The sequence below is a fragment of the Rhagoletis zephyria genome, unplaced genomic scaffold (genome assembly GCF_001687245.7).
Source record: "Rhagoletis zephyria isolate East Lansing unplaced genomic scaffold, Rhagoletis_zephyria_1.1 Rzeph_scaffold_00079, whole genome shotgun sequence".
NCBI classification, from domain to species: domain Eukaryota; kingdom Metazoa; phylum Arthropoda; class Insecta; order Diptera; family Tephritidae; genus Rhagoletis; species Rhagoletis zephyria.
In genome coordinates this window covers 459600-483119 of record NW_016157163.1, presented here as the reverse complement: position 1 = coordinate 483119, position 23520 = coordinate 459600, and the positions used below count along the sequence as shown (strand labels likewise).

At 37.8% G+C, this 23520-nt stretch overlaps 2 protein-coding genes across 2 annotated transcripts; both read right to left on the bottom strand.

Annotated features, from left to right (window-relative positions):
- Positions 1–11635: 11635 nt before the first annotated feature.
- Positions 11636–13717, bottom strand: LOC108373270 (uncharacterized). Its single transcript, XM_017629135.1, has 2 exons — positions 13118–13717; positions 11636–13015 (listed from the first exon to the last, which is right to left on the bottom strand). The coding sequence occupies exons 1-2, from the start codon at positions 13715–13717 to the stop codon at positions 11636–11638; spliced, it is 1980 nt and encodes a 659-aa protein (XP_017484624.1).
- A 6573-nt stretch (positions 13718–20290) lies between these two features.
- LOC108373260 (uncharacterized) lies at positions 20291–22311 on the bottom strand. Its single transcript, XM_017629126.1, has 2 exons — positions 21730–22311; positions 20291–21631 (listed from the first exon to the last, which is right to left on the bottom strand). Exons 1-2 carry the CDS (start codon positions 22309–22311, stop codon positions 20291–20293), a joined length of 1923 nt encoding a protein of 640 aa, XP_017484615.1.
- Positions 22312–23520: the final 1209 nt, after the last annotated feature.

Genomic DNA, 23520 nt, shown 5'->3' with positions numbered 1-23520 from the left:
CCTGCAAATTATAGCAATCAATTTGCTTGTGCCACACAAAAACGCTCGAGGAGTGACATCCAGTTGAGTGTTGAACAGTGGTGCAGAGGCGCGTGTGCGGTGCAGCTAAGTAGCCGAAAGCGGATATAGCAGCTATCAAAGGAATGCAAAAAAGCGGAAAATTCAACCAAAACCACATCACTGCAGCGGTGGCTAGGTGTAAGCATACCACCTGTCTGTTTTGCCGCTGCACCAATTGTCCGTAAAACTATTTTAACCCTCTACACTCCAGTCCCACCTCACCGAAGTCACCAACTCATTGACGTTTCGTCGCTGATGATGTCTTTCAGCGATTGCGGTGATTTTCACTTTAAGCTTTCCTAAGCCTGTCTGCTGATTACGAAGTCAAGGAATATAAATGTTTTGCGGCTGTTTCAAACACTCATTTGTTGCATATGCCGCCCGCAGCATTGGCATCATCAGCGGTGCAGCAGCAGTGAAATGAGTGCAGTTCACTGAGCAGCCAGCCAGCCAGCCAGCCAGCCAGCCAGTCGGGCAAGTGTTCGGTGCTTCCGCTAGGCTACGATGCACTATTCCTGCTCTTCATTTAGTTTCATATTTTGTGTCATTTACTAAGCTCTGCCGGCGTGCCCCGATTGTTTTGCCTATGCATTTTGCATCTAAATGAGTTTTCCATTTGCGCATTTAGTGGCGGCAGCAACTGTTGCTACCATTTGATAGCTGCTGCGGCCTCTGCTGCTTGACTTGCACCTTTGGTTCAGCCGGCGGCGCTAGCAATTGTGTTTCCAGAATTTCTCTCTTCTCCAGCACTTTTCTCTACATAAAGCTATGATTTCGTTGATTTTTCTTTCGCCTTTTCAATGGCTTTTCGCGAACTGCTTTGGGCATTCGAGTGTCGTAAATTTTCACATTACTCACTCATTTATTCACTTAGCTCTCAGTTAAGAAGAGCTGTTCATTGGCTACCTTTTGGCGTTTTGTTTGCGGTACACTTCAGTTTGCTGCTTTGGCAACTACATATTCATATAATTCTTAAAAAGCCCATTTAGCATTCAATTCTGTTAGTTGTAATAGTTCCCCTTCGGTAAAAATGATTTTGCTATTAAAGCTCCACTTTTGTTCTTGAAATCGGCTAGGAGTCGCGCAAGTGCAAATTACTTCTTTACGGCCAAACAAATTTTTTTGTAAATAAAAGCTAAAGATGGACGGATCTGTAAGCCGATGACCATTTAACAAAAAGGGGATCGCTTCAGGGTATTAGAAATATTAGATCTTTTTATGGCGTAGTTATTACACGCAGGATAAAAACTTATTATATTTAGTTCTAAAATCAGCAGTCGATGTGGGCTGATACCAAACCTCGTCACCCAATAACTCCAAACTTTGTGATCTTCCGCCAATTATTTAGGCTAGTCTAAACAGTTCCATCAGCTCCTGGATACCATGGGTGACAAGCCGCAGTATTGTGTTACTGGAGCGCGTCAGCTTATTATTCAGTCTCCGTTGCCGCTAGACTTTTTTGTTGGGTTTCCGAAAGTCTCAGTCCTATGCCACTAAGTACACATAACCTAGCCCATCGCTCAAATTGAGCCAGATCTATGCGGCAAACTGACTGAGAATTAGACCGTTCGCATCAGTGGCGAACTTTTAAGCGATGTCATATTCTATACAAAATGACATTTCGGTTTTCAAAAAAACATGTTCTTTGATACCTCACACACAGTTTTTTTTTATTTCACTGCATTTCAAAATTTACCTACCTCTATTGGAAAAATCTTTATTAAAAGCTCCGAGCTCGATTGAAAATTTCCGTTTGATATTTGTAGAATGTTATCTTTTGAAAATGTATCCTATGTTGGATTGGGTAGTAATTTTTTTCTTTCCGGATCGTACACACAACGCTTATAGAACAAAAGTCAGAATTTACCCCAATAATTTCTACAAATTATTTGGTCTGTAAAATCAAGGGAATCATCCTGAATTCCTCGAATTATTTGGGAAGTATCAACTTGAGTGATAACAATCAATGTTTTTAAGCTAAGATATTCCTTTAGGTGTCTTAGAGCGTGCATATAACATGCAGCCGTTCTAGTTAACCAGAGCTTCTACCTATTTGTATTAACCCGACATTGAACAAACTGCGCTTAACCCATGGATGGTTGCGTTGATCTGCATCAACTTGTTGATTTGGAATTATCTTGGGAATTAACTGCAGTTAATCCGGGTTAAATTCTAAAGCTAATTCTCAAACTTAATGCGCTGTGCATTTTCAATGACAACACTGACTAAGGGCCGGTTAGTCACGACACTATTTCAGATAGGAATCCAATCGACATTGAACACGAACTTATGTGAACTTAAGAAAGTTCAATTACATAGCAGTTGAGAAGTGCATGTGCAAAAATTGCATAAATTGCATAAAGGAATTGTTTGCACATGCAGCAGTACATAGCACGAATTTAGGCGCCCGGTGTTAGCAGTCGCGCCTAAGCATAAGGAAACAAAAATGTGCGAGTTTGGCGTACGCTTTAGCCTACAACTAAGTAGGAGCCAGTCAGAGCGATTCTTAAATACAAATGTTTATCTTATTTTATTTTTCGATCTTATTTTATTTTAATAACACACAATAATTATAATAACATTTAAAAAAATAAATGTAATAATCGAAGGATCTAAAAATAAAAAAAAAAAATTAAAATTAATTTTGCTGGCCCTAGCATTAGAGCGTAAATAATTACTCCTCTGAAAGCTTAGCACAATATTTGAATTTTATTAGCTTTTCGATGGAGTGATATGGCAGTTGGTTGATCCTCAACAAATTTTGACTCAAAAATGCATCACCCCAGAAGAAATGCACTATTCGTGAGATTCCTGATGCACTTCACAGCTACTGCTGTGCTTAGTCCCATATTTTGCAATCAAACTGGACGTTCCAAAGAACCGAAGCTCACCAATTCATCAGCTAGGACGTTGTTTTGCAGGCCACAGTGTTTCGGTACCTACATGAGCTCAAAATCGTTCCATTTTGCAAAGGAGCTCAGCATCGACTAATATTCCAATCCGATACTCGAAGAGATTGGCGAGGTTTCTAAAACCTTTATAATAGCTTGGGTGTCACTAAACACCCTAAGTTGCAGTGTACAGCATGGGTAACCTATGAAATTCTGTAGGCACCCTCAGTTAAGATTTAGCATTTGTGTATTTCCTTTACCCATTTGATAGACACTGTTAAGCGGAAACCGAGCGCTTGCAACTTTTCAAAAGCTAAGCTTTGTTTCATTTGGGCAAACTATTTGAAAGGCCATTCAAATCCACACTAGCCTTGCGTTTGAATAAAAACTTCGAAGTCCTATTAAAAAAAAAAAAATTAAATTCAAAGTCCTACGCAATTTCATAGTATAATAGGCATTTTTAATTGCTCCCTCATCTGCACAGCTACTACCAAAATTATGCACTTGGCATCACCAAGCCATTGCTTGTTGCAACATCAGCACTTTTGTGGTCAATGCTGTCATCTTTGTCATTTTTGTCTGGCCTCGCGGTTGTCGTCATCAGCTTCATTAGTGAGATTTTCGAGTAACCATCACATCAGCACAAGCATCAGCTGCTGTTGCGCTTGTTGGCTAATATGTCAGGCATACTTACTTGAATACCGCAAAAATAGCTGGACAATTTCAAGCTGCCATATTTGCGGGTGCTCGGGTGATATATTATCGAAGTCATTATAACGAGAAACGAATTTGGAACAAACAAGCCACCACCATCAAAGGGGCATTTAATGCACACACACGAAATGTAAATACGAGTAACTCGCGCATGTGCGTAGAATAAAAAAAAATCTGTGAAAAAGTAGATGCGCTACATAACTAGAAATATAAATAAATAATTGACACTTGCGATGTGTCGCAGCCGTGTTTGTGGTGTCATAAGAATTTTAATTTGTTAAACAGCCAAGCCAATTTGATTGCAATGGTTCGCAGCGTTGATGTTTCGCTGAGTTTTCTATTTTATTTATTTTTGTGCCTTCTTGGCAAGAGGTCAATGTGAACGATTTTATAGAGGCAGCATCTTTTTTTTTATTTTTTTTGATTTTTTGTTTTGGCAATTTCGGCATTGTGATTTTCAAAACATTTCATTTAATTGGCTACCAAGCGTGCAATACACGCACCTCAAAACGTTGAAGATTTTTTGAAGAGCACTCTCGGCATGGCAAGCAGCCGCAGTGGTGTTGTTTAACAAGCCGCCAGGCTAAGTGATTTCATTCATTTTTGGGCTTAGACCGCAATCAGCAATGGTTGCATTCTCGTTTCTTTGTTGCACGCATCTGTTGCAATGCTAGTGGCTGGTGGCTGGTGGTGGCTGGCAGCTGATGATGATGCCTTGCAAAATCCAAAGTCGAGCAGCCAAAAATGCACGAAATGCATTCACAAGTACATCCGTTGTTTGTATGTAAACTGGTACACATATTCGTTTCGATTGTGACTGAGTGAATTTGCTGCTGCTGCTGCTGCTGCTGCTGCTTCTGTCGCCGCATTGTCCCCAGCGTGCGAGCGACGAGCAATCGAGTGCGCTATTTGCAAGAAGATGTAGCATTGATAGCGGCAAAAACTAAATCGAATACTTCAACGCCATTTGGCAAAATAGTAGATCGCAACAAATAAACAAAAGCAAAAAAAAAATATACAAAAACAGCGAAAAATTTGTGTAAAACAAAAGACTTAAGCAACGAACCTCGTTCACAATGCGATCGTCTGATCACCTGTCACAAGCGTGACGAGCGCGCTCAGGTACTTAACTTAAATGCACCTCTATTGCTGGTTAATGCTGCTTTGTCTTCTGTTTTTTTTTTCTGTTCTTCTTCTTCTTCTTCTTTTGTGTTTTAGGTTTTGCGCATTGGTTGTATATTTCGTTGCTGTTTTGTTGTTGTTGTTGTTTTGACTTGCTATTATTGTCGCTTTTAGAGTTTAGTTAGACATTTTATGACCGCTTTAGTTAGTAAATTCGTTGCTTGTTTTCTTTAAGTTTATTGCTCATTTTATTACTTTGAGTTGTAGGTTTTTCACTGATTTCCTCCTCTATTTAAAAAAGTTAGTAATTTGTGTTTTCCCAAAATAAAAACAAAAAAATGCAATACAGAGTTCGTTGCCTTGTTAGCAAAAGGGCCGCATGTTTAAGTGTTTTTTTTTTTTTTTTACTTTCCGCTGTGCAAAAATGAAGCATTGGGAAGTTAAGGTGCCTCGCCAAAAAGCGGACTATTTTTTTCAAATCGGTGTGCGAGGTGTTAAAGAAGAATATGTTTAAACTTTTTGATCGAAAAGACTCTTTAAATTATGCATAAGAACAGATTAACATTCCTAGCATTTCACTGGTTCAAAATCGTGAATAAAACGACAGGCTGGTTAATATAATCTTATAAGCTTAAGGTTATATTTTATCTTTATCCCTACCTCTACCTTTTTCGTTCTAATATAAGAGAAAATCGAGAAAATTTTCGATAACAAAAGCGAGATGAATATCGATAACAAAGTCGATAAAAATATCGATAACCAAATCCATAAAATATCGATAAAAAATCTGTTCCATTGTTGGTGCACCCTATATATTTCGTATACTTTTATTATTACGTTAAGTTTTAAAACTGAACTTTGGATGCATGGTTCCCCTCGGCATTGGAATTTCAAGGTCGGAGTTTTTTACAATATCGATCTTCCTACTATTTTGTAGCCCTGTGTTGATGCCAGTAAAACTTAGAAGAGCTTTATTCGACTGAAACGGGATATGAACACGCAGGGGATGAGATCTTAAAGATCTTGAAAGGAGGCTGTTGGTCCAGCCTGAGTCTGTTCGTACGCCTTGATGGACCAAAGCTGTGTAGTTTTATGCTCGACCACCTCAGTCGGGGATTTGAATATATTTGTTGAGCCACTTGAAGAACTCCTGAAATATACCATTGATGCTGTGAAGTGAGCGTCTAAAAAAGTTTGTTGAATCTTATCTTCCTAACTCACAGTAAAGATCCCATGGATTAGTTTAGGGCTTGCGGATGAAATGCAGGGGTTATTGATATTTGCTTAAGGAGTTTTGGGGCTTCCGACAACAACAACAAAATATTTTAATAAATAGCTAACAAAATTTAGGACTTTATTTTAAGCATTATTTAGGGGACCAGTACAGAACAAACTTGTGGAATGATGATAATGCCGATAAAAAAAAAGAAAAAAAAACATCCCATTAAAGCAAAATCTTTCTCTATTGAAAGTTTGCTTTCGAGTTACTCTAAGCTTTTCTTACCACCAGTCACTACATATTTTAAATCGCCACTTATTTCAAGAGCAGATTGCAGCTGTTTACACTCGGACACATCCATCGACGGGTACCTGTTAAGTGCTGGATTACTAAATTGAAATGTACAAATAAATTTATATTTCTCTAAAAACTCATTACATATCTCATTTCGATTCACATTTGTTTGTTAGCAGCCCAGCGTGTGAGCAAACAAGCCATTTTTCACAGAACAAAAATCACCAGGCAGTTTGCTGCGAAGTTAAGTCCTTCGTCTGCAAAGCGCCAGCCGGCGGGCAAGAAAAATTACAAAAAAAAAAAAATGAAATAGACAACAACAAGCATTTAAGTTGGTCAATGAAAAATGAGCCAGGAAAATCGTAAAAATTATGATTATCACAGTGAAAAACTAACAAACGTTGCCACCATCCAATATCACCACTTGCATTTTGAGTAAGTACTTTTATGCGGATGCATGAATGTGTATGTACATATGTATGTATGCATGTATGCATGTGTGTTTTGTTGCAATCGAACGGCAACACCGCAAGTATTTAAGCACAAAATGTAAATATACTTTAGTGGCACTTTCAAGAGGCGTTTACATGCAACAAATTGTTGTTGCAATTGTTGAGTGAGTTGCAAAGTGGAAGATGCGTGGCAGCAACATTTCACGCATTTAACGATGAGTTGTGTATTAGTTATGCTACAAGAGAAAAACAATTAAAGGAGTGAAGAAAAAAGTCGATGGTGTATAACGTATAATGTTGCCAGGTGGTAATATTTCGCACGCACATTTGTGGCAAGTAGTTTTTTATTGCTATAAACGCAAATATAGCAACTGGCCGTGTAGGAAAAGCAAACTGCACTTAACAAAATTTACTAATGTGATTTGAAAATGGGAACCGAGCGTTCGACTTCTCACAAGAAAATTAGCGTAGAGTAGGAAGAGATAGAATATATCCAGCAGTGATGTGTGCGAGTGCCCGTACTCAAATATCCGAGGCTACCACTTCTTCGAGAAGGTTTACCGATATTCGCTAGAAAAAGAGTACAGGTTTAGGATAGATCTCAGGAAATCCTCTCGTGGGCATCACAAAACGCCTCTAGGTGAGCTCTTTAAATAAAGTTGCGCATATCATCTAATTAAACTTAAAATAACAGAAGCAATGGAAGTAAGTTTCAAAGCGAATTATGCAGAATATATGCAGCTGGTTAATGCGAAAGAAAAAGGCAGATACACTCAAACGTATTTATATAGAAAGATAGAGAAAGGAAGAGAGTGAGAAAAGAAAATAGTGAGAGGGAAAGGGAGAGAGGAAGAGAAAGGTAAAGAGAGAGAGAGAGAGAGAGAGAGAGAGAGAGAGAGAGAGAGAGAGAGAAAAATAGAAAGAAAGACAGAGAGTTTAAATAAAAGTCAGATTTTGTGTTCATGTTAAAGATTCCCTCTCAAATGCCAATATCCGCCATTTTGATACTCAAAAATGGTTTTCCCGAACGCCTCGTGAACATGGTAAAAATTATTTCTTTGAAAAGTGGTCACTCGTCGATTTTAGAAATATTTTTAAGGAGTGCGGATAGATATTGACAGCAAGAACAAAATATATTTTACGCTACAAAAATAGCTGCTTTCCTAAAACTTTCTTGCTCGAAATATGGCGATTAGGAAGGGATTGATACGAGTGTTCCAAGTATAAATGAAGGCCATTTTTAAAATTATACTTGTATAGATTTATCTACCAGCAGGTGTGGTCTTTTCCTTCAAACGCGTTTTATGATAAGTTACTGCATATATTTTTACTGATTTTTTCCTGCAAGGATTTATAACAGCTAATTTTTATTATCAGTTAAATAGCAATTGCAATTCATAGTTAATAATTTGCCGCATAAAATTCAAATGTTATGCGTTTGAGTGCAGCTGCTGAGAAATTGTTACTAACCGTGGGATAGTTGATTAATTGCCAATTAAAAAGAAAGGCGAATATTAAATTATATGAAAGATATAGAAGTAAAGTACGTATAATGCAAATAAATGATAGTGAAGTAATTAAAATATATTTTATAAGGGGAAAGAACTGCACCAGCTTAGTTAAAGGCAGCCTAGGTTTTACTACTATTCTAAGAAGTTCACATTTTTTCAACAAACTTGAAATTCTGTGATCGGATGTTGGAAATCTGTTCCACCAACATGAATTTCTACTAAAATTCCAAAATACGCTGCAACTTAGTTCCAACCCTGTTTCCCCACTCTCACCCTCAACCCCAGCAGAGTCATGCAGATACCACTTTGCCGTGACCTTCGATATGCCAATGTTCGACCTTTTGCAGTGCCGTTACAATGTTGTTTTAAAACTTGTATGTGAGGTGATAAAAACAAAGAACAAACGAGGTTTTCTGTAATAAAAATTAGCCAAAGAAATGTCGGTCTTGTTTGTAATGATTCACAACACAAAGCGTCTTTTACGACCTTTATTTGTTACAGAAACTCTTAAGGTGGTCCGTTGATTTCGGCCGCCGTGATGCTGCAATTTGTTATGTTTCGAGAAACAAAGATCGTTCAATTCGTATTGCCCGCTAATGTGCTCCGCATAGCTAAAATGGTGAGCTGACCAAGAGAGATGTTGTTAAGAAATTTGTGGAAAAATAAAAAAAACAAAAACACAAAAAAAAAACCAACGCTGATATGGTGAAACGAAGAGTGCATTAGTGTTGAACAAATTTTCAAAAGCACGAAATCTTGCATAAGCGTTAAGTTATTTTTGTTGTTATATATATATATATATATATATATGTGCATTAGAGTGTGTCAAATAAAATGAATGTTTTGTTTCTTTCGGTGCTGTGCGAACGGGGCAAAAATCAAAAATTTTGTTTTCCCAAATATATGTACACGTAATTGGTATTATTGGAAATGCGCCGGTCCCAAATTTTATATAATATGCATAAAATGAAAAAAATCACCTTGAAGTTGACGCATTTTAAACCAAATATTTTAGTCAGAGCCACATCAGTTTTGGACATTACACGAAAGAAAGTGTCAAAAATATAACTTATGAGACATTAAGTTAAATTTTTAATTTTTTCTTTTAAAATTGCTTTAAGTTATTTAAAAAAATTTGAATTCTGTAGTTTAGACTCGCTATATTTTAAATACAAATATATTTTGTTTAAAATAAAAATTTAACTAAAGTTTAAAGGACTCAATCTAAAAATCATGTCAAGTCAGGTTTTTTTATTCCATAAATCAAAAGTATGGTATTTTATTTGTTGAAAAATAAAATAAAAATTTGCCAATTTTTTTGTACTTTCATAAAATAATTTCATATTTTTTGGCTAATGCACCATTCATTCGATTGTCAAAAATAAAAAAGCACATTAAATGCCTTATCCTTTGAATGTGTAATAAAGATATAATTTTTTTAAAAGAGTTGCCACCTGTTAAAAAATTTAATTGAAATTATTTAATAAGTTAAATGAATTATTAAAAGATGGGAATCAATTGAAATAGGTTTTGAAAAGGTTGATTTCTTAACTTCATGTAGGAGGGTTGCCACCTGTCTAAAAAATCAAATTCCACGAGAGACGAGAGAGGTTTAAGGTCATAGCTTGCAAATATTTTGAAGAGAGTCGCCAGCTGTTTGCAAACCGAATTCAATTAAATTATAAAAAAATTTTATATATGAAGTATTAAAATATTTATATCAAATATAAAACAATATTTGTTCTTTAGTCATACACCCATGTTATTATACATACATATTTTAGTTTACCCAACTCTATTAATTAAATTAAATTTAATTGTTAAAAGAGACGGCGACCCTTATATGTGCGTAGTTTAGAAGTAAATAATTTTCAAAACAATGTCGTTTGATACTCGTATTGTAATATTTAATTCATTTAACTTACTAAATAATTTGAATTAAATTTTTTAACAGGTGGCAACCCTTTTCAATTGTTTTGTTGAAAATAGGGGAATGAAAATTTGCGATAATTATTTTTTTTTTGTGACCGAAAACGAAACTTTCAAATGATCGGCTACTTGTAACCAAATGCATCTGTAAATCGCTCTATCATCATAAATTAACGATAAAACCTTCTACCTTTGGTTGATGAAGTTGAAAGAATAAGGGATGCGTTCAGACACAAGTAACCGTAAGTAAAATAACGACTCATATATTAAGGCAAAGATGCCTTCAGAAAAGTGCTTTATGCTTTTAATTTCTTTTTGCACCGAGGCAGCTGCGACAGAAGTGATTGGCAGGCAGGCCGATAAATCAGTGGGTGTGGTTATATTTTCGTCGCTTTCCAAAGTAGCGCGTGTTTTAACCAGAGATGGGAAAATTTGTATTTACTAAATACCAAGTGCTAATGGCTGCTGTAGCTGAGTGGTTAGAGTCGTACAGTAATGCAGCGAGTGCAATAAAATTCTACGTATGCATATTCGCGGTGTGCTAACACAAAAAGACAAACATTGAACATATAAACCGTTATTTTGCTTTTATTTAGTGATAATCACTATTTTCAGTAAGCAAACAAATACCGTCATTGCAGTAACGATAGCCAGCAGGGTGGTGGATGGTAATGATAGCGGTAATGTAATATTAATGGTAATGAAATGGTCATGGTAACGGTATTGGTAACGGTAATGATAATGGTAATGTGAAAGGTAGCGATAATGGTAATGGTAATGGAAAAGGTAATGGCAATGACAACGGAAATCGCAATGGGAATAGTAATGATAAGGGCAATGGGTGACAATAGTAATGGTAAAGGTAATGACAAAAGTTAATGAAGTGGCAAAGGGTAATGGTAATGGTAAAGGGCAGTGGTAATGGAAAGATGTAATGGTAATGGTAAAGGGTAATGGTAAGTGTAAGTGTGGCAATGGTAATGCTAGTGGTAGTAGTTGGAAGTAACGGTAATGATAATGGTAATGGTACTGGTTACGGTAAGGATAATGGTAACGGTGGGGGTGATTATAACGCCCATATAATTAGTGCGAATTCTGACTTAAATTTCTTATCGAATCCAAATTTAATTGGCTTTTTGACTAGCCATCAACGCTCGAAATTTCAGTATTAAGAGCTGTCAATTTCAGTGTGAAGTAAAGCCATGACAATTGGCTTGAAAGTTTGTGCAAGAAAGCGTTTATTTTTCACAATAAATAATACATATATTTAAATAGTTATAATAATTTTTTGTGTAATTTCATTCAGGCCTATCATTGAGTACCTATCAATTCTATTATCTTTTTCTTATTAAATAGACTTCCGACAAACGCACTTGGTTAGCGTCTGTACGTAAAGGGGTGCAGCGGTGCATATTATTAATACAAAATTTAATCTTGGAAAATTCAAAAATTTTCTCCCAAACACATTATGGCCGGAGGATTAGTTTTACGCTTACATCCATAGCAGCATTGCTCTGCAAGGAAAACCAAAACCACTACCAAACACATGACGCCATATCCGATCCAAACGTATTTTAAGTCCTCCACTTTCATTGGCCTGAATTCATTCTTGCGACTCAAGTCGACAAACTTCAAACGACCGGCTCTGATTAACTCCAAAAACGATGCCTGCGACCAGTGTTCGATTAGACCTGACTCCATTGTCTCCAAGATCATTTCATTTAATATTTCTGCGAATATAGAATTACTGTGTATGGGAAAGCTCAGTGGAATATTGTGATAGAGACACAAATCGTGGCGCATACGGAAAAGCGGAGTGGTGAAAACCTTTTGTTGCTCTCTAAAGATTTTCCACTTGCTCAATGCTATCATGTAGATATATTTCGTATTGAATGCATCACGAGTGCGTAGAAATCTTTGATAATCCCCCTCAATCTGAAACATTGGCGTATATTTTCGCAAATCCTCGGCACGAGCGAACAACTCATTGTACTCTGGAGCAAACATGTAAACCTTCATGTTCGAGTGGAGAATATCATTGAAGGAGCGAAAGGGTGGCTCTTTCGGTGCACTTGTCCAGTAAGCGGCAAAGTATGCATTGTACGAGGTGGTTAACAGAATACCAAGTATACAGATTTGCAAATAGATGAAGCGTATGACGAAAGGAGCGTATGCTAGCTCCCGAAAGGACTGAGCCAATACACCGCGTAGACATGCGTCATGCAAGAAAAAACGAGTCATGTCCGGTTTGTGGTCGTACTGCCAGAGTGCAAAACTTAACACAATCGAAATAACAAAGATTGTAAGCAACGTCAAGGCGAATGCTAAACCCTCGAAAACAATCCAAAAGAATTCATAGTGCGGTACATCTGGTTCTAGTGGCGACCAAGCGCACCAATTCGCATGCTCGTAAGGATAAGTGAGGCCATCAAAGGTAAATTTTTTATCAGAAGTCATGCGAGGAAAAGTAAGACCAATCGAGATATCGACAGTGCCATTACGCACAGCGGCAACACATTCCTGAGCTGGCGCAAATCGTGTGATCGAGGGAGCAGGCAGCGGTTCGTAGAGCGTGCAATTATGCTTGCTTGCAAAGCTAGTGAGGAAGTGGCCAGCATAGCCGCCCATTATTCTTTCACCCTTGTAATCGTACACAACGAGGCGTGGATCAGTGCCACTCATTATAAAGGACAATTTATAGCCCTGTAAATTGCCGAGACGTTGTGGATAGATGGGACCATGGTGGAAAAGATCCCAGCTTAACGACTTGCGCTCCAGCGAAAAGTCGGGAAAGTGGTTGTAGCTGTAGAAGCGGGCGGTTACCTGAAAGAATTTTTGAAAAAAAAAAGTGAAAGGTAGGAAAATTAATAGACACCACAATGAGATCAACATCAAAATACGCCTATCAGCCACAAAGAGCCCTACCTTGTAGTCACTGCATAGCGCCACCACATTAGTCATTTTACTACGCCAACAAAATTGAAAGAGCTGCTGCAGGAACGCGTCATCACAGGTTGCCATTGCCTTCTCAGTGTTTATTAAAAATAATATTTTGGATTGTGTTCGATGCTTCAAACTAGCCACCAGCGCTTTGAGTAATGTAGTCTGTGCTGCAAGCGGTTCTTCCATGTACACAACCACCATCAGAGCGGCGCTGAAATGCTGTTCCAATAAAACCTTGCTCAGCTCGTTCATAAGTATAACTGGCACTCCAAGGTCGGCCATCAAATCGCGCACGAATTGTGACTCATCCAAAGTCGAGTCCAGCATAAAATTTTGGTAGCGTCTTAATTCCTTATGACGACTTTTCAACGGAATATTTGCAGCTACACCGAACGCCGCCAATCCAGTTGCATTGCGATTGCGTGTGAAAACCAGCTGCTCAAAGTTGTCTAGGCGTTGCACATCCTGCAGAAAATTCATCACAGTGTAGTCGGCTAAGTCGTCTTGTGCCGCAGCACCACTGACTGCGCTTGTTATTAGGAGTAATGCGAGACTGCCGACTAGAAGCTGAGTGCGCTCCATTCTCTCCGAATTGCAGGAAAATGTCAGCAGCTGGGGCTGGACTTGCGCTTTTATTGCAATTTAGTTGCTTCTGCAATGCCGTTCCGCCGTCATTACTGAATTTACGCCGCTGCAAATTGATTCATAAGGGACTATATTTTTTGAATACGTAACATATGTATACACATAGCTTCAGGCAGTTTAAAGTGTGGTGCCATATGTATGTATCTGTGTTAAGGTCAAAGGTTACACATTATGTTCAAAGTGCAACGCAATATTCCAGCGTGTTTTAAATCATTGGGTTTTCCATAATTGAACCGGGTTTGATCGAGGTCGTTGATTGGCTATCCCAACCTCTTTCCATGCATGCGTATAAGACAGTGTCCAGTGATTATTCCGATTACTAATCTGAGAGATGAGCGGTCAAGCAGAGTGAGAGCTGGGTGTGAGTTTAATCCCTCGATGAGTACAGCCTTTAATCTTTATTTATAGGAGGTTCGAGGTATGCCCGCGTTTTGAGCACATTTTATCTCGGATATTTTCTTGAGTTTCCTTGCAAGCTCGTCGGCTATGCGGCCGCTAAGAACACACTCTGCTTGCAATCCCCTACGGATCAATTTTTGAATTGACTCAAGATCTACAAGTTTAAAGCAGCCTTCCCCACCTTTATGATCAAGTCCCCCATTTGGGCTGCAAACTACGGATAAATAAAAAAAAATAATAATGTTCAGCGTCTTCGATTACGATTTTGATACAGAAAACGGAGCTTAAAAATATGTAGCACTTAACTGTAAACAAAATGTATACATTTCTAGGCTCCGTATTTTGCATAATATTCGCAGTCTAGTCATTAGGACCGATACCTGCTATTACTAATGCAGCCTTCTCTGAATTGTTCGGAGCGCGCAGCATAGTCTTAAAGCGCAAGTTCGGTACATTGATCTGGCATCCCTAATGTAAAATTTGGTCTTCAATGCTGTTGACCCAACTGGTGCATGGAGCGCACATATCGTTTTATTGCAATTTTCTTACCTATAGCCGCCTTGCAGGCATACAGTGGCCTTCCTGGATCCGTCTTTTTTTGGTTTCGCTTCCAGTCAACTTGCAGATATGAAGAACGTATCCTTGGGGAGTGCCTCTGGTCACTTGTATAGTTATAGAGCCCTAGTTCTAAAAGAATAATTTTATTTTCAAAAAATACCCCAAAAAAATCCAACAGTGTCCGCTGTTCTCTCCCCTAAAAAGAGAATTAACAACAGATTCGGGATAGACATTACTGAAAGTTCCATCGGCATCGAGGAAAACTATCAGCGCGTATTCTTTTATGTCCAATCCGTTTGCAATCGTTGATACGATTTTATAAAGCGCTGTCTCCACCAAATTTCCCTTGGAATATGCGTGTGTGAGGTTTATAAGCCTGAAATTTTTCGGTTTCACATGAATGGCGTTGCCCACCTTTGCCTTTGTCCTCCCGTATGGCGTGTGAGTTAATGTTAGGCAGGCTATACAAATCGGAGAAAGCAGTGCAACTGTATGTTTTTAGCTGATCTTAGTTGGGCGGAAAAGATTCCGGTAAGTTCCGAAGATTTGTAGAGTTGCAATTACATTGTTGCCAAGGGACGTGTGGGCTCTCGCACCGGAAGAAGTATCGAAGGAGTCTGCAGAGCACTGCGGAAAGGATCTACAGCATTTTCCTACATGATGGATAGAGTTCATACTTGAAAACCTTTAAGCAGCCTGTTGGCTTCAGAGTTTTCCGACTTTAGAAGTAATGAGCGCATTACTATGCATTGTGAAATGAGGTGAAAATTCCTTATGTCGGAGATCTAAACAAAGACACGATATTACAGGATAGCTCGCCTCCTTTATCTTTGAGATTAGATTTTATAATATTGAGTTCGCGGAGAGAGATTTCTGCATTAGTCACGTTAAAAAACCTAGAGGAAAAATTTACCTCTTGGAGGATATATGCCCTGGTATTGCAATTTTCGGAGGTATAGTTAATTTAACTAAGGCATATAACTGGTTTATTTCACGCTGAGTGCTCCGCTCTACAAAGAAATGGGAAATATGGATAACTAGCCAGATCAGCCACTAAGTGGCCAGTAATCAGTGCAAACATTTCCTCCTTCAGTCATAGACTTAAATGTAAGAAAATTCGAGAATAATTCCTTGCATTGCTAGCCGAAAATTTTTTTGTTTGCTAAAGTGAGGCATGTGCGTATCTGGCCTACAAGAAAATAGTCACCCAGGGCGATATTTGGTTCTCGGATCGTACACACGTCTAAAACACTGGAAGCGTGCGTTTCGTTTACCACAACAAAATAGATTTGGATTCTTGCCTTTCGCTTTGTAAACAGTGGGACCAAAGCGCCGACTTCAATTGTTTGGTGGAGGCAGCGATTATAATTGTGTTTGATGCGCTCATAAAGGAGGTTTTTCGGACACCTTATCTTTTTTGAGCGCAAGAGAGTTTGATTTTGCAGAAAAACGCTTTGATGCGGATAGTTACGCACTCGTACTGACAGTACTTAGCACCGAAGTTTCTCTCGCATTACAAATCTAACAACGAATTCGGCTTCCTTTAAATTGCAGCTCTAGTAGAGGAAGCAAGCTCCAGCGATTTCCTTGTCAGCCTTAGTGTAAGCGAGGACATAAACCAACCGGGCAGAGGCATTTTCCACCTTAAGGAACCGGCAATTTTAGGTGTATGTCTTCAAATCATAGTCATTTGCCGTGTTGGTGATCGAAAGAAGGGTGTACTCAAGGCGAATTTATATAAGATGATGTTGTTTCACCAGCTGCGAGTAGCATTTCACTGTCAAAATTTTGTTAACCAATGGGTGTCCAACATAAAAACTAAACCCAGACGGAAATTTCTCACTGCAGTCAACTTAAACCCAACAGTGTCCTTAATTTGTTTGGGTTATTTTCCCAAACCTTGCAAATTTGTATACGGTTTGTTGAAATTAGAACTTCTGGGTACTTTTGGAACAGAAGTTATGTCCGCCAACAGATGTATGTAACTGCACATATGTATGTATGTATGTATGTACTTATGGCATTTTAACTATCCAAATGGGAAAAGATTTCCGCTTCGCTGTTCATTTAAATTGCAAGATAATTGCGTAATTTAGATTAGCATTTAGTAATTGTGTTATAGGTGGTTTCGCTAATTTTTTTTACTATTGCAAAATTTGTGACAGACTTGGCGGGCATACCAATACGTCAGAGTGTCAATTATGTATGAAATATTTTTGCTGCTTCAAGCGAATTAGCAAAATTCAAAACCATTGAGAGAGTTAACTAAATTAAAATCGATTAGTCGCAATAGATTTACAGTGAGCTCAATGGCGGAATTTGAACATTGTTGGGGAATAAATATTGGGGGAATACGATGTAACTATAAAAAAAATACAACATCTAGTAAAAATATGTCAATACCGTATTCCAGACAAAATAAAAGAAAGAAGGCGGCCTTGAAGCGGATCTGAAATAAGAATTTTTTGCCAGGGACCTAATATAACAGTTATTGATGAAAACTGTTATGAAAAAGTTCACTATGAAGGAAATGTTCTACAACTAAGGGATACATACCAATTGATTTCTCTTTCCACCGAGACTCAAACTTGAAAATAAATTTTTATTTGCAATTTTATGCAATATTAAAAAAAAACAATTATTTTTGATTTTTGTATTATAAATCCAAAATAACAATTATTTTAGACTTTTATAACATGTGCCTTAGATAATTGAATTGAATTTTATTTATAAAAGTCATCAATAAAAATCAGTCAGAGACTTTTACTTTTAAAGGTCATCAATCACTGACTTTCACTTTTCACTTTTCAGTCACTGACTTTTATTTTTTAAATCATTCGTATAAAATATAAATATTTATAAATAAAAGTCTTCCATAATTGTTATCTAAGGCATATAATTTAAAAATCAAAGTAACTGTTATTTGCAGATTATTTAGATAAAAATCAAAACATAATTGTTACTTTCGATTTATAAAAAAAGAGTCAAAATTAACGGTTATTTAAAGAGTAATTAAATAAAAGTCAAAAAATAATTGTTAAGGAGCGATTTTTTTAATAAAAGCTACAACTGCTCACAATTTGGATATTTTCTTGAAGTTCTCCATGGAATGAGTTACACTGCTCAGTGTCTTGATCAAGGAATGTGCTGAGCTCAGTACAAACTAGAGATGCCGTTTTTAAATCGATTAAATCCGATTCGATTTTTTGTCCATTTTTCAGTTCCGATTCGATCCGTGGATCAATTAAAAAAAAGTCGAAAATCGACATTCGATTTCCCCTCAATTGATGCATATTGATCTACGGTTCACCTCAGATTATCTATAAAATTTTGAAGAAATTTGAATTGTAGGCTGGTACAAAAAATAATGGCGCTGGACGTGTCAAGCCTTCTTTCTAACTTTAGAGAGCAAAGGCCAAAGAACTCAATAACCTCTCCGAAATAACTCTATATAAATTTATTGCTAATACTACAACAAAAACTGCAAAAATCGGAATTCCAAACTTTATGGAAGTTTTCATAAAAATTTTGCACCTAATTACTCCTTTTAGAAAAAATTTTAGTTCGTATGCACTTTTGCAGCAATTCTTTTCTAAAAACACAAAAGTTTTTCTTATTTGTGTGCAATGATTTCCGAAATAGCTATCACTTCTACCATTTTTTCCATTTTGGTTCGTGACGCTGGATTTTTAAATAAACACTCAAGATCGCCAAAATACCCTACAATTAACTTTATTGTACAACAAACACTTTAAAATACTCGCTAACACAACTGAACTTGCAGCTTGCTGATTCGCAACTGAACTTTGTGTGCGCCGTAGACCAGTGCAGATCGCACTCATGGCAACTCTAAAACGTTCTGACATTTATCGCACATTCTCTCATTTAAACGCTGTTCGCAGCATTCTTCCACTTGAAGTTTCTTTATGTCGAATATTCCACGTCTTTCGTCGAACATTCTCCCATTTTCTACTTGTTCGTTTTGCGTATTTCGCAGTATTCGCGACCGTATGTATAGTCGCTACGATCACTAAATCGTTGGCAAACCTCCAGCCATCGCTACTGTAGGCATTGCTAAGAAGACTTAATACATACAAAAGATACCACTTCTCGGTAGAAAAGAAAACACCATTCTGGCAGTTAGTTTAGATGTTTAAAATATCGATATTTTTTTGTGTCAATTTATTGGTTGCAATTTTTGTCAGCACTATATCCACAATAATATGCGAAAAAACAGAAAGTTAACTTAAAACTAAGGAAAGGAAAGGAAAGGAAAAGAAGGTCGATATCTCGATAATCTCGAAAACTATTGAACGGATTTTGACGAGATTTTCTCTAATATAAATAGAGGGAACTTTTTTTACTTAGAATTTTAATAGGATTGCCACCTGTCTAAAAAACTATAAGATCCCCACCGTTTGCTGGATTCAAAAGATGAGGTGTCAAATGAAAGGGATTAGCCACTAGGAAAGCACTTATTTTTTTTTTATAGGGTTGCCACATCTTAATAAAAGTACTGTTTTTAATCATAATAAGCGTAGGCATCAGTTCTGCATCGTCACTGTCAAACGAAAAGACTTAGCCTCTACGCGTGCAATAATGTATTATTTTTCTGAGTAGGGTTGCCACCTATTAAAAAGGTAAAAGATTTTCGCTATTCGTTGGATTACAAAATGAGATACCAAATGAAAGGGCCTGACCTCCGCATGTACAAAAGCTTTCTTTTTTCGAATAGGGTTGCCAGCTATTAAAAATTACTATCTTCTATACATAGTATAAAGGAAAGTCGAGATATTTTGACCACGCTAATCTCAAAAACTGCTGAGCGGATTTATACGAGATTTTTTTAGTATAATCTGTATCGATAGGAATATTATCTTTAGTACTTTAAATTTCTATACGGTTGCCACCTGTCTAAAAAACTATTACATCCGCACTGTTCGTTGGATTACAAGAAATGAGGTTTGAAATAAAAGGACTCGGCTTTTAGATGTAAAATAATGTATTACTTTTTGAGCAGGGTTGCCACTTTTTAAAAATTATAAGACAATAAACGGTGAAGGACCAAAAAATGAGGTACCAAGTGAAAAGTTATGGTCTCTGCATGAGCAATAAGTTTTTATTTTTTGTTTGAGTGGGGTTGCCACCTTCTTAAAAATTATTATTATTAATAACATTAGATTTTCGCGGCCTCCAGTTGGGCAATTATATATTATTTTTTAGTAGGGTTGCAACCTGTTAATCGTATCTTATTTAATATCTACACATCCAGCGCACGGCGAGGCCTTCATATTTTATAGAAACCAGTCGCAGATTTCAAGGCCAGAATTAAATAGCTAAACACAAAATTTTTCCAGATGACTCTCTGATTCTCCTCCATGAAAAACATCGAGCCAATAAGTCGATGTTGTCCAAATATCGGAAAGCAAAAATCGATGTCGATGTCGCAGCACTAGTTCGATGCCCGGTTAGCACGATACCAAGGCTGTTCCTCGTATTGCTGTTGTATTCTGTTATATTGTTGTTACTTTTAATGTACCCCCTTTTTCGCAATCAGCGCTCGGCAGTTTTCCGTTTGCGTCGATAATAGCAGCATCGCTCTGTGAGAAAGACGAAAACCATCGCCAGGCACACAACGCCAAAACCTATCCAGACCAATTTTAAGTCCTCTACCTTCATTGGCCGGAATTCATATTTGCGACTCAAGTCTACAAATTTCAAACGACCTGCTCTGATCAAGTCCAGAAACGAAATCTGTGACCAATGTTCGACGAGACCAAACTCAGTTGTCTCTAAAATCATTTCATTTAGCTTCTGCGCAAATATCGAATTGCTGTGTATGGGAAATCCCAACGGAATATTATGGTAGAGACACAAATCGTGGCGCATACGGAAAAGGGGTGTGGTGAAAATCTTTTGTTGTTCCCTAAAGATGTTCCACTTGGTTGTTGATATCATGTAGATATACTTCGTATCGAATGCATCACGAGTGCTTAGATATCGATGATAATCGCTTTCTACCTGAACCATTGGCGTATATTTTCGCAAATCCTCGGCGCGATCGAATAACTCCTTGTACTCTGGTGCAAACATATAAACTTTCTTGCTTGAGGTGAGAATATCGTCGAAAGTGCGAAAAGGTTGTTCCTTCGGTGCACTCGTCCAATATGTGGCAAAGTATGCATTGTACGAAGTGGTAAGCAAAATGCCGAGTGCATAGATTTGTAGATAAATAAAGCGTACGACGAAGGGAGCCCGCTGTATCTCTCGAAAAGATTGACCCAATACACCGCGTAGACATGCATCATGAATGAAGAAACGCAGTGTGTCCGGTTTTTTCCCATGCTGCCAGAGCGCGCAACTTAGTACAAGTGAAATAACAAAGATTATAGCCAACGTCAGAATGAAGGTTAAACCTTTGAAAACGATCCAAAAGAATTCATAATTAGGTATATCTGGCTCTATCGGTGACCAAACGCACCAATTCACGTGCTCGTAGGGATAAGTGAAGCCGTCAAATGAAAGACGCTGCGGAAAAGTGAGTCCAATTGAAATTTCAACAGTGTCATTACGCACTGCGGCAATCAAATCTCGCGCAGGCGCAAAACGTGTATTCGAGGGCGCGGGCAGCGGTTCGTAGAGCGTGCAATTACGCTTGCTTGCAAAGGTAGTAAGAAAGTGGCCAGCAAAGCCGCCTAATACCCTGGCACCATTATAATTGTAGACAATAAGGCGTGGATCAGAGCCACCCATTATAAAGGATAATTTGTAGCCCTGTAGATCGCCGAGACGTTGTGGATAGATGGGACTGTGGTGGAGAAGATCTGGGCTGAGAGACTTGTGCTCCAGCGTAAAGTCGGGAAAGTGGTTGTAGCTGTAGAAGCGGGCGGTTACCTGAAAGAGTTTGTGAAAAGAGTGAAAGGTAGAAAAATCAATAGACACCACAATACCAACAACATCAAAATACACCTATCAGCCACAAAGGGCCCTACCTTGTAGTCACTGCATAGCGCCACCACATTAATCATTTTACTCTGCCAACAAAATTGAAAGAGCTGCTGCAGGGACGCCTCATCACAAGTTGCCTTTGCGCTCTCAGTGTTTATTAAAAATAGTACTTTCGATTGTGTCCGATGCTTCAAACTAGCCACCAGCGCTCTGAGTAAAGCAGTCTGTGCTGCAAGCGACTCTTCTATGTACACCACCACCATTAAGGCGGCGCTGAAATGCTGCTTTAAAAAGTCCTTGCTCAGCTCGTTTAAGAGTATAACTGGTATACCCAGATCGATCATTGCATCTCGTATGAATTGTGACTCATCCAAATTTCGAAAATCTTCGATGACATTAAGTTCGCTCTCAACGCCGATTTTCATGGCTGCACCAAATGTCGCCATTTCAGTTGCATTACGATTGCGTGCGAATACCAGCTGTTCAAAGTTGTCTTGGCGTTGCACATCCTGCAGAAAATTTATCAAAGTGTAGTTCGCTAAGTCGAATTGCGCCGCAAAAACTATGACTGCATTTGTAATTAGGAGTAATGCGAGAGCGTAGCTGCGTAACTGAGTGCCCTCCATGCTTTTCGGATTGCCGGAATATGTCAACAGTTGGTGTTTGTTTGGCGCTTTTATAACATTTGAAATGGAAAACAAATAAAAAGTCGCTCTAGTATTCTAATGTTGCTTGTTGTTGCGTAATACATAATTGACTCCCCGGGGAAACATCACTTTTATGTACAAATTACACACATAGTTATCTTGTTATCTTTTAATTGCCGAGTTCGTGGCGGATATGCAACAAGCGAACATTTTGGCTGTGCATACTGGCCTAAGGTGGTTCGACTTTTTTTATTTTTACATGCTCGTACATATCTAGGTGATTAAATATTATTACTTAATTAATCAAATGGGAAATGTTTTTCGCCCGAAATCAGGTGTCATTTACATGTCTTTCTGTCTATGAGCCATCAAGGAAAAATTAATTTAAACTATTTTGTAGGTTCGCGTTTAAATAATGACTGAAGAAAAAACCTTAATTATGGCACCCAACACCTAGTTCAAACATAGACACTGATTTGGTAAGAATAATTGCCTATTCGAATTTGACTGTCCTCCCGCCTCTTTGATTTCGGTTCCTTATCTAATCAATCAATCTAAGAAAAAAAGTTCCGGGATAAAATTGACTTTAAATTTTGCTTTAAACTTTAAAATCTTACTCTAAAGTTTCGATGCAACGAAACATGTTAAAATTCGTCTACCCAGATAATTTAAGCTTTTAATTAGGAGACTGATAACATCTCGTGCGGCCAGAGGTAGGAAACATGGATAGGGATACAAAATATGTTCTAGGTCGCGCTGTCGCTTCATTCTATTGCAACCAAAAATAATTTGTGTTGAGACGGAAATTCTGGCTAAGGTAGTAAAAAGTCTTTCGTAAGACAAATGACAATAATAGAAATGACGGATGGCAAAAAAAACTGAGAAAAAAATATTTCTCATTGACCACTCGTGAGAAAAAACACTTATATATGTATCACTTAGCTCGTGTCGCCCCAATAGTCACAATGATCGAGTGAGCAAAGCAGGGGCGTTCCATTCGAGAGATCGAATCTTAGCAGTGGAATTTTCTATATATTTTTTTATTCTTTTTGACGTAGAATACGTCTTACCTTAAGGTATGGGGGCTATGTTCAAATGTTGTAGTTGTAATTTTTAGAGCTTCACAAAAACGCTTATTGCACGAGAACTAATAAAGCGATTTCAAAGAAAAGTGTGGCGTTTCAAAGA